At 47.5% G+C, this 12,013-nt stretch overlaps 1 protein-coding gene across 2 annotated transcripts in view; it reads right to left on the bottom strand.

Annotated features, from left to right (window-relative positions):
* LOC102451581 (hexokinase HKDC1) overlaps window positions 1-12,013 on the bottom strand; it is a 52,568-nt gene that overhangs the window by 36,798 nt on the left and 3,757 nt on the right. The window contains exons 1-2 of one of the 2 annotated variants that reach the window (XM_075934938.1): window positions 9,501-9,633; window positions 4,272-4,434 (exon numbers count right to left, since the gene is read on the bottom strand). In XM_075934938.1, the coding sequence (XP_075791053.1) occupies window positions 4,272-4,413 (142 nt within the window). In that variant the 5' untranslated portion in view covers window positions 4,414-4,434; window positions 9,501-9,633. Of the gene's footprint in view, window positions 1-4,271; window positions 4,435-9,500; window positions 9,634-12,013 lie in introns of those variants that run through there. The other variant, XM_075934937.1, reaches the window with a different exon arrangement.

Raw genomic sequence — 12,013 nt, 5'->3', positions numbered from 1 at the left:
CACTCCCGGGGTGGGTGGAGGGTGTGGGCTTGATGGTAGGGAGTTGGAGTGGGATCTCCAGTGAACTTGGGGATAGGCATCAGCCTCTGGAGCACAGGGTGGTGGGCTCAATCTCGCCCCCCTCCAACCACTCGGGCAATGGCTGGGCTGCCAACACCAGCTAGCTACCCTGGGGATGGACCTGGTGCCTGTATTTGGAAGGCAGGATAATGGACCTGCTGAAGGGGAGGGCGGAAGAAGGGTGCACCCTGGAGTGGCTTAGGGAATAGGGGATTTGCCTGGGGAACACAGGGTGGTGGGCTCAAGTCCAATCCACCCTAAGCTCCCCCACCCGACACAGGACAAGGGACCATCTGAAGGTACAGCAGTGGGGTGGGTTCTTGAGTGGACTAGAAACTACAGCACTTGTCTGAGGAGAGCAGGGTTGTGGGTTGGAGTCTCCACTCCCCCCACCACCAGTAGCCCTGCCCACCCTGGGAGTGACCAAACAGCCAATACAGGACCCACCAAAGGGAGGGAGATCAGGTGGGCTCCAGAGTGGCCTAGGGCATTCACCTGGAAAGCTCAGGATGGTGAGTTCAAGTCCTGGTAGCAGCTGGACAGTCACCACAGGCTGCCCTAGGGATGGACCAGGCTCCTGCACCAGGAAGGCTGGGGAGAGGACCCTGGAGTGACTAAGGGGATAGGGCATTTTCCATACACCCAAGACTAGAGCCTGTCCCCCTATGTGAGCCTGGTGAAAAGTGAATGAGATTCAGGGAGAAAGGGCAACAGATGGCAGAGCAGCAGGAAAGGAAGCCAGGCAAGGGTATTTGGGTTTGAGGTAGATCTTACATTGCACTTAAATTGAAAAAGTGATCTTGTGGTTAAAAAGGTTGGAGACCCCTGGGTTAAAATGACAAAACACTTCCCCCTAATAATCTATTTTCAGATGCTCACAAGTCTGACAAAATGGAGCACATTCCTCCTTTTTTTTAATTTGGAGGTTTAAAAGTTATAGTCGGGTGTGGAAATAGTCCTCAGTGGGGACCAGTGCCAGACCAAGCTATACTTGCGCCCTGGGCAGCAGGCACACGGTGCACGGCACCTGATTGACATGGTAAGGGGCACCACGCCCCTGGACGAGCAGCACATGTGCGGCCACATCCCTGGGTGTGCAGCCATGCCCCCAGGCATGCGGCGCCCCTTACCACTTCAATCCGGCGCCCCCAATAGGTTGGCACCCCAGTCAGCTGCCCAGTCCCTCTGCCTTAATCAGGCCCTGGTGGGGACCCTGTGCACAGAGGAAACTAGTTTGGATTTGGAAGTTATGAGGAGTCTGAAAATTGTTAGCCTACCTGTCAGGGTGGTTAAACACTGGAATAAGTTGCCTAGGGAGGTTGTGGAATCTCCATCTCTGGGGATATTTAAGAGCAGGTTGGACAGACATCTATCAGGATGATATAGATGGTGCTTGGTCCTGCCACAAGGGCAGGGGACTGGACTTGATGACCTCTCGAGGTCCCTTCCAGTTCTAGTGTTCTATGATTCTATGAACCTTAGTTGGTGTTTTTAGCTCAAGTCCCACCAGCATGAATCTGTGACGGGGGCGGGAGGTTTACTCCCAGCTGCAGTGTGGACATACTCATGATGAAGGAAAGAATCATCTTCCCCAATCAGCACTGCCTGCTGCGCTCTCTCACTAACAAGAACTCCCCACTGCCCAGAACCCTTACACATGAAATGTCAATAAAAATAATACTTTAACTCAGGGGTGAGGAACCTATTGGGAACTGACCCACAGAAAAGTCACTTGGGCCACACACAAATGAGAAGCAAAAACAAAACAAAAACCTCAAAAAAACCCACACCTGGCCCCTGACTGAGAAGAAGAAAGACATTCCCCACATTCCCCTCACACAGCAGAGTCTATGGGAGCCAGGGAGGCCCAGCCTAGTAGATTTTGTGTGCTCCAGCCCCATGGTAGGACAGCAGGAGGCACCTCGCAGTACTGCCACCCCAGTGCTGGGGAGCCTGAACCTCAGATATTTGCAGATGAATTTCTTAATTACTTGCTCCATTATATTCCCTGGCATGGAAGTTAAACTGACTGGCCTGTAGTTTCCCGGGCTGATTTTATTTCCCTTTTTATAGATGGGCACTATGTTTGCTCTTTTCCAGTCTTCTGGAATGTCTCCTGACTTCCATGATTTTTCAAAGATGATCATGAATGGCTCGGATGCCTCCTCTATCAGCTCCTTAAGTATTCTGGGATGCATCTCATCAGGCCCCGGTGACTTGAGGACATCTAACTCTTCTAAGCTTCAGGGGGCAGCCAAGTTAGTCTGTACAGGATAAACTTAAAAAACAATGAATCATCTGGTAGCATTTTATAGACTAACAAAACATGTAGGCTCCGTCTAGACTGGCATGATTTTGCGGAAATACTTTTAACGGAAAAGTTTTTCCGTTAAAAGTATTTCCGCAAAAGCACGTCTAGATTGGCACAGATGCTTTTGCGCAAAAAGTGCTTTTGTACAAAAGCATCCATGGCCAGTCTAGATGCGATTTTGCACAAGAAAGCCCCAATCACCATTTTAGCCATCAGGGCTTTTTTGTGCAAAACAGTTCTTCCCTGTCTACACTGTCCCTCTTGAGCAAGTATTCTTGCGCAAGAGGGCTTTTTCCCGAGTGGGAGCGCAAGAAGCACTGATTTTGTACATTACAAAGTCAGTGTTCTTACGCAAATTCAAGTGGCCAGTGTAGACAGCTGGCAAGTTTTTGCGCAAAAGTGGCTGCTTTTGCGCAAAATCTTGCCAGTCTAGACGCACCCATAGATGGTACCATGAACTTTTGTGGGCATAGCCCACTTCTTCGGATGACCAGAGTTTTGAGTTTAGGATGTTCTAAATTTAATTCTCACACCTATGGCCTCAATCGAGATAATGGATGGCTAGAACATTATCAACCAAACAAACAATGAAAGTGCTAACAGCTCTTTGTCTGTGTAGATTCTTGTGTTAGTACCCTTCCTCTCTAATTGCTATTCTATGATCCTTATCTGCTTCTTTTAACTATCCAATTTTTAGGTCCTTATAGATTACCAGTTTTGCCTATTAGGTTTTCCCTTTGATATTTTCATACCCCTTGCTTCTTGTCTCCTGCCACCTTCCATTTTTTTCCCTTCCTCCCCTATTTATTTTGAGTCTGGACATCCTAATCTCAAAACTCTGGTCATCTGAAGAAGTGGGCTGTGCCCACAAAAGCTTGTGATACCATCTACATGTTTTGTTAGTATATAAAGTGCTACCAGACTATTTGTTGCTTTTTAAGTTTAACTTTTCTAAGCATTTTATAACTTGTTTTTTTTTATGTTAACTTCTAAACCTACTCCATTTCCTCTAGTATTCACTATGTTAGGCATTCCTTCATCATCAGACTTCTTTGTGAAAACCGAAACAAGGAATTCATTAAGTGCCTCTGCCATTTCCAAGTTTCCTGTTATTGTTTCTCCCTCCTCACTGAGCAGTGAGCCTACCCTGTCCTTGGTCTTCCTCTTCCTTCTAATATATTTATAGAATGTCTTGTTACCCTTTTTGTCTCTAGCTAGTTTGAACTCGTTTTGTGCCTCTGCCTTTCTAATCTTGCCCATGCATACCTGTGGTGTTTGCTTGTATTCATCCTTTGTAATGTGACTTTTTATAAAACTCCTTTTTTATTTTTAGATCATATAAGATATCCTGGTTGATCCAAGGTGGTCTCCTCCCATGCTTTCTATCTTTCCTAGGGAGTGGAAAAGCTTGCTTTTGGGCCCTTAATAATGTCTCTTTAAAAAACTGCTAACTTCCTTCAGTTGTTTTTCGTCTTGCTTCCCATGGTACCTTACCTACTGGCTCTCTGAGTTTACTAAAATCTGCCTTTCTAATAGCCATTGTCTCTATTTTGCTCTTCTCCCGTGTACCATTCCTTAGAATCACTAACTCTATGATTTCATAAACACTTTCACTCATGCTGTGTTCCACTTTCAAATTTTCAATCAGTTCCTCCCTATATGTTAAAATCAAATCTAGAACAGCTCCCTCCTTCCTCCCCCCAGTAGCTTTCGCAACCTTTTGAAATAAAAAATTGTCTCCAATGCAGTCCAAGGATGTATTGGATAATCTGTGACCTGCTGGGTTAGTTCCCCGATATATGTCTGAGTAGTTGAAGTTCCCCATCGCCACCAAATCCAACCCTTAAATCCAGCCATACCTTAAACCAAAGAAAAAGTAATAATGCACCAGGGTACTCACCTGACCCATCAGGAATTGACCGTACAAAAGTTGGCAGCATTTTTACAGCAGCTGTTGGGTGAGCATCTCTTTCAAGACCCCTCACCATCTCTGCTTGGAAGCGAGTCATCACATCATGTAATACATCATCAGACAGACGCATGTGATAAAGGAACCGATCGACCTGAATCAAGGCATTCAGAATAGTATTATTTGTGATGAGCGAATACCCTGGGGTCCTGGCCATGGATCAGGACCTATTGGGTTAAGTATTACACACACACACACACACACACACACACACACACACACACACACACACACACACACACACACACACACACACAATGGTCCCTGCCTTGAATAAGAGTTTACAATGTTAGCACGTAAGGTATTCTTTATTTATCTCTACCAGAAACCACTAGAGCAGGATTCCTCACCCCCCCCCTAGAACTTTCCCTTCCTTATCATTAGTTTTCAGTTACAAATAAAAAAGCTTACTACACACAAGCACTAATTACAAGGGGTTTGGTGCAGTATTCTGAGCACAGAGTTTAGGACCTGGAACTCCTAAATTCCTCTGCCACTGACTTTTGAATGACATTAGGCTACTCATTTCACAACTCTCTGTATACAGGGCCCCATTTGTCTTAACAGACATTTAGTTGTTGCAGATGAGAGGTCACAGTTGGGGGTAGCAGCTTTTTTAGAACATAAGAACGGTCATACTGGGTCAGACCAACTGTCCATCCAGCCCAGTATCCTGTCTGCCAACAGTGGCCAATACCAGATGCTCAGAGGGATGGAACACAACAGGGAATCCTCACGTGATCCCTCCTCTGTCACCCATCTCCACAGAAAGAGGCTCAGGACACCATTCCTACCCATCCTGGCTAATAGCCATTGATGGACCTAACCTCCATAAATCTATCTAGCTCTTTTGAGCCCTTTGGTAAAAACAAATTCTAGAGAAACAGATTTTAATGCATTGAGTGCAACAAAAGGTGTTTTCCTGTTGTCCAGAGCTACTCGCTCATTTTTTAGTCTCTCTTTTTGTTCTGGGTGTAGAGATCCACTGTTTATCACGTTCTGCAATGCCTGTCTCCAGACTGGATTGCCAACTTGAACGATCTTTTACTTAGGCTTCCCAATTGTGTGACTCGATACCAAAGCATTTTAAGTCTTGCCTGCCAGCATCTTGAAACCTACGTTTTGGGCATCCTCTCTGTCTTTGACATCCTATAAGATGTCTTTAGGAAGCCTTCCATCTCGCAACCTACGCGCAGGACCTAACCAGTGAAGGTCCTGTGCTTGATAATAGCTGCCAGGCTGGAGATTTGTGCCCTCATTAGCACTTCTTTGTCATAATTTTATCTTGCTAGGTGATGCCTAGAATGGATCTCAGGCACCATAGATGGAAGCTATTGAGTCTCTTTTCTTGCCTGCTATATGAGGTCCATACCTCACTGCCTGTGACAAGGTACCTGAGAATTAGCTCCATCCTCATGCAGGGCACCCTCCTCTGGTGAGGTCTCACCATCTTCACCTCTGAGCCCATCTCTCTCCCTGGAGTGGATGCACCCTTCCCAGGCACTGCCCTCTGGCTCTGCTATGCCCTATTGCCTCCCTGCTTCCAGGGGAGTAGTACTAGCCCACTATCTGTCACTCATCTCTGTAGCCCACTGCAGTCATCACTCTAACCTCTTGCTTCAGGGGCAAATCGTAGTCTCACTTGGCCACTCTTACCCTTAGCAAGTGTGGGGAGAAGGTGGGAGCCCAGGTCCACCCACTACTCTGGGCCCCACCCCAGGGCAGCCTCCCTCCGCCCTTCACTGACTTTCCTCTGCTTCCCTGAGCCACTCCCCTAGCACCTTCCCTGTCCTTGCCTCAGGACTTTGGTCTAGGAGTCCCCTAACTGCCCAGCACTGCACTCTCATGGTGCTAATGGTTCCTTCCCTGCAGGGACCTTCTCCCAGGGCTCTCTTGATTCCTCCCATCTCTCAGCTCCTTTTGTACAGGGCTTGCTTTGCTCTGATTGGCTATTCTTCAATCCGCATTCCTATTGGCTTTCTTCTGATCAACACTCCTATTGGCTTTCTGTGGCACAGACTCTCTGGGGGATTCCTTTAACACTTGCAGGGAACCTGTACAACGCAGGTACCCAATCATACGGCCCTAACGGAGAATGCTGACTATGCAGGCATTATAAAAATCAAGATTTTAGTCTTCATCACAAGCTTCTTGTTCTTTCATGCTCATTTTGAGAGGTGACCAAAATTGGTGTCTGCCTCTCCAATACAGGCCAGTACGCAGGGTGTGTGTGAAGGGTGTGAACGCACCACCTCATTGTCTCACAAGTAAGCATGCTCTGGCTGGCTAGGGGAAGGCAGGAGCAGCACACTGCCCAACTCTCCCTCTCTCATGCTCTGGCCAGCTGGGGGAAGGCTGGGGCTGATTTCCCCACTTACTTGGGGAACCATGGGGGGTGCATTCACATCCTTCCACATTTCCAAAGAAAGCACCCCACACACACACAGAAATTCCTGCATACGGGCCTGCAATACATATGTCCAACTCCTCATCCAGTAACAAATTCTTAAGAGCTCCCAGGTAACAAAATGAATCCACAGTTTGGAGATGGATATTGCTGAGTGTAATGGAAGGCTGGTATTCTGTGCCTTGCCCCATGATTACTGTCTTTTTCACACTAGTGGTGAGTGAGAAAATTTTACATGCATCTTGAAGGTGATTTATGAGCTCTTGTAGATGAACTTCACTATGAGAGACAAGAGCAGTGTCATCAGCATAAAGAAATTCTCCCAGAACAACTTTTCACACCTTAATCTTTGCTTTCAGTCTAGCAAAGTAGAACAGCTTACCCTCAGATTACATAAAATAAACAGCTTCTCAGTACTTTTGAGCTATGCATTTAAAAACACAGAAGACTATTCCAAACACTGAAGGAGCTAAGACACAACCTTGTTGTACTCTTCTTTTTATCTCAAAACTTCAAATTGTACTGTGTTTTGCATACTGTCATGGAAAGACTGTGTTATGCAGAGGAGCTTTGGGGGGCACCCAGGTTTTCAAAGTACTTTGTACAGAATTGACTAAGCATATCAAATGCTTTGGTCAGGTCAATGAAAACAATAAAAAGTGGTTTTCTTGTTCTCTATTTTTCTCCTGTAGTAAGCAAAGAGAGAAATAGCATCTCTCATGTAAAGCTACCTGCTCAAAATCCACATTGTGTCTCTGAGTAGACCCTTTCAGCAAGTATTTGCAGCTATATAAGCACCACTCAAGCAAACAGATTGCCAGCGATGCTGAGAATTGAAATACCTCTGTAGTGGTTACAATCTCCCTTATTGCCTTTGTTTTTGTAAAAGGTAATGATATTTGTATCATACGTGTCCTGAGGAACTTTTCCTTCTTTCCAGAATTGAAGGAGACTATCTAGATGTAATAAAAGAGCTAGTTTCTCTCTATGACAGTGCATTTCATATACAGGCAGTCCCCGGGTTACGTACAAGATAGGGTCTGTAGGTTTGTTCTTAAGTTGAATCTGTTTGTAAGTCGGAACTGGCATCCAGATTCAGCCGCTGCTGAAACTGACCGCCAGTTCTGACTTACATACAGATTCAACTTAAGAACCCCAAGTCAGCTGCTGCTGAAACTGATCAGCCGCTGATTCCAGGAAGCCCGGGGCAGAGCAACTCTGCCTCGGGCTTCCTGTAGTCAGCGCTGGTCAGTTTCAGCAACAGCTGACTTGGGGATGCCTGGGGCAGAGCAGCTGGGGTGCTGCTGGGTTGCTCCAGTAGTGCCCAGAGCGGCGCTGTGGGACCAACCGGCAGCGCACCAGCTGCTCTGCCCCAGGGTCCACAACAAAAGCCTGGTCTGCTGGGGGGGGGGGGTACACTAGCTGCGCCCCCCCCCCCCCCAGCAGACCAGGAACACGGGGAGCAAAGCCGCAGCGGCGGGGTGCCTCGCCTCTGAGGCTTTGCTCTGGCACGGGACCCGCTTTGCTCCCGGTGCCCCTGGTCTACTGGAGACGGTCCCCAGCAGATCAGGGGCACCGGGAACAAAGCCGCAGCCGCGGCAGGGTCCCGCACTTCTGAGGCTTTGCCAGAGCAAAGCCTCAGAAGCACGGGACCCCGCCACGGCTGCGGCTTTGCTCCCGATGCCCCTGGTCTGCTGGAGACGGTCCCCAGCAGACCAGGGGCACCGGGAGCAGCTTTTCTCGCCCCGGAGGTCGAGGTGGCTGACCGCTGCCTGTGAGCTCCGGGGCGAGAAAGCCCCGTTCGTAAGTGCGGATCCGACATAAGTCGGATCAGCGTAAGTCGGGGACTGCCTGTACTTTATGACTATGCATAACTGGAAAATGCTTCATGCAAAATAGTTAATGTAAGGTATCATTGGAAAGCTTGTAATCTACTGAATGTGTATATTCTATTTGTATTCATGTACCATTTCTGTCTCTGAAATTAGGAATATTGACTGTAGATTTATTAGCAATGAGTTCACATTGGGAAACGCTTGTTTTCAGCCCCAGGAATAACAGGGAAGAAAAGGAAAGGTGTCCTGCATTTGTGGGCACCCCCTCCCTCACCACTGCCATTGGCTGAAGTTCTCAGTCTCTGTCTGTCTGCATTGTTCCACCTCACTCAGAGATCCTACAGACAAGAGCCTCATTCAATATACATCTCTAGTTCACACAGTGCACCGTCCATGCTGTGCACTGAAGGAGAACATAGTCCTGTGGAAAAACTAGTAGGTGAGCACAGAATTAAAACTCTGAGCATCATATTGACACCCACGTGGATCGTTAGCAGGGTTAGCATCGTTAGAACCATTCAGGACTGGATTAAAGGGCCTTCAGGGGCTGCAGCCCAGGGCCTCATGCTATTGGGGCCTCCTTCAGCCACAACCCTTGGCTGCAGTCACTAAGGCTTCTGTGTTCTGAGCCAGCTCTTCCTGGTCGGCAGAAGGCAGCTCCAGCAACTGCAACTTCTCACCCATTGCCCCCTTGGGCTGGAGCCATGTCACCGGGAGTGCTGGGAAGCTCTGTCCCTGTGCTGTACTAGCCTGAAGGCTCTGCCCACTCCCATTGTCCAGGAATGAGGGCCCAAGGGAGCTGCAGGGCCAGTGCCTGCAAGAGAGCATGGGGCAGCACAGCCGCATGGAGCCACGTGTTCCCCCAGGCTCCCAGAAGTGTTAATCTGTCTCTGAAACCATTGCACATCTCTCACCTACCTGTCCCTAACACAGTAACTCAAAGCAGTAATAGGTTAACATCCTCTGTGTACACTAGTCACTAGAAGATGAGTCACACACTTCTCCAGTGGAGTTCATAGATCTCAGCTGACTGCAGAAGAACACTGGCTCACAAAGCCTTGGTTCTATTCCACATTCTGAGGGGAGTGTGTTCTAGTGGTTACGGACACTTCCGGCCCTCTCTTGCTTCATTTTCCCTCATCCCCTCAAGCCCCACCTCACAACTGGCCCCTTCTGTCCCTGGCCCCTCTATCTCCTCTTGTCCCAATTAGTGTTCCCACACCACTCAGCTCCCTATCCAAGTCCCACTTCCTAGCTCCATGCCCCATCCCCTTCCTTGCGCATCACATTCCTCACCCCATGCCTGCTATGCCTACAGGTTGAGTCCTGCATCCCTCTGCATTGCAATCAGCTGAAGTGAAACTAAAATAAGTCACACAAACATCACCCCAGGGCTCACATGGGTTTACCACAGCGCCCCTCCTCCCCAAAAACCCCTGTGATTTGTTTATATCGAGTCCCTTCTTTTACAGTGTCTCTTCCAGTTCTGTTGGGATTGATGGTTTGTTAACTAAGCTGGTGCTAGCACCCCATGTTTCCGTGCTTGTGCAGAGGGATAGCACAGTTTTACTAACAGAAGTCTGATTTATTCCAGTGGTGGGCCACATGCAGCCCATTGAGGTTCTGTGTGTGACCCAGGACACATTTTATGTACTGTTCCCCAGGCGTCAGATTGCTAGATTCCGCTGGCTTCCATTCACATAGCTTTCTCCTACCAATGTTACCGAAGTGACACACATGTAAAGCAAGGACACGTGAAGTGAGGTGTATGCTGAATGACTGTGAGAGATGTGCGCTCCCTTTGCATCCCATCAAAATGCTGCTTTGGTTCAGTCGGCACACCCTGCAAATTCCAGGCACGCAAGTGCATTTAGCAAAACTACCTTATCCTGGGAGACCATCTTGCTTATGACAATCTTGCGGCCCACTGAGATGAAGGAGGGCCACTCATGCAGCCCACTCACTAGCCTAGGTTGCTCCTCCATGATCTATACATTGAAAAGGTATGACAAGGCTGCAGGTGATCACGTTCTCTCACCCTCCGACATGATCACGGGCCTCGTCTCTCAGGCTGTGTCTAGACTGCAGGCTTCTTTCGGAAGAAACTTTTCCAGAAGAGATCTTCTAAAAAGATTTCTTCCAAAAGAGCACATCCACACTGCAAAAGCACATCGAAAAGGCGATCTGCTTTTTTGACAGATAGCGTCCACACTGAATGGACTCTATCTTGCATTTAAGCTGTGATTACTATGGGTGCAATGGCCACCAGGGAACCTGTGTTTTTTCCTCTTTCCTCTTCTTGTGAAAGAACTCCCTCTTCCCCGTCCACACACGCCTTTTTCTGAAAGAGCTCTTTAGCAGAAAGGCTTCTTCCTCATACAATGAGGTTTACCAATGTCGGAAAAAACCCCTCAGTTCTTTCGATTTTTTTCCCGAAAGAACGCAATTGCAGTGTGGACGTAATTTAAGTTTTTTCAGAAAAACCGCTGTTTCTCCAAAAAACCCTCTGTAGTATAGACATATCCTCAGCCAGAGGAACCACTTTCACGGGGAAGGTGATTGTTCACGCACCAGGCTTTTCTGAACTGTGGGCTAAGCCTTCTCTCCCCTCCTCCCAGCCTCAAGAATTCATTTCCAACTTATCCTGTTAAGTTACATATTTTTGTACCATAGAGTTCAGCCACTGATTACAGCACGGGTGGATTGTACCCAAATGCCTCCTCAGCCTTACCTGGGGCAGCGTATTTAAACAGCACCCAGCGCTGTGAGGGGTTGAATGACTCCGGGTCTGGCGAGCACTGGACCAGTTGGAGCCGAGCATGTTTTGATCCTCAGTGGAATGGGTCTATAGGGAACCAACACCTAATTTCTTTTGCATCTTTGGAGTTGGCTGTTTTAAGCTGCAGTCCCACTTTAGCTGGCTGGTGTGTTTCCTGGCTAGTGGCCATAAAAAAGTTCAACTGTGGAGACTGGGGAGTGCTTGTATAGCAAATCATGTTGGTAAAGTAATGAACTTATTAAGGGGAAGTTTCATTTAAATGGGAGCTGGGAGTGGGGTAGATTGGCATGTTTTAGTACCAGATGTGTGTATTTGCATGGACCATGTCTGAAAACTAATTGCTCATTCATAGTCCCATTTTAAACTAATAAGCCAAGATTATCCAAAGCATCTGCATGAAAATCAGATAAGAAACAGGCCAATCTATCAGATGCAGCCAGGACTTTTGGAATAAGCTAGAAACATATCTGACCATAGAGATTGTTGAAAAAATTATATTGAAATGTTCTTAAACACTTGCATCTCTCCTCCCTCTCTTTCACGTGTGTGCACACAATTTTCTCCAAAGAGGCTGATAAGTGTGACAAAACTATCTGAAGAGGGATCAAAAAGTTCCTCCTCTTTGGCAGAAATCATCCCCTGCTCATCTGCT

The sequence above is a fragment of the Pelodiscus sinensis genome, chromosome 8 (genome assembly GCF_049634645.1).
Source record: "Pelodiscus sinensis isolate JC-2024 chromosome 8, ASM4963464v1, whole genome shotgun sequence".
Lineage (NCBI taxonomy): Eukaryota > Metazoa > Chordata > Testudines > Trionychidae > Pelodiscus > Pelodiscus sinensis.
This window is presented reverse-complemented; position numbering and strand designations above follow the sequence as displayed.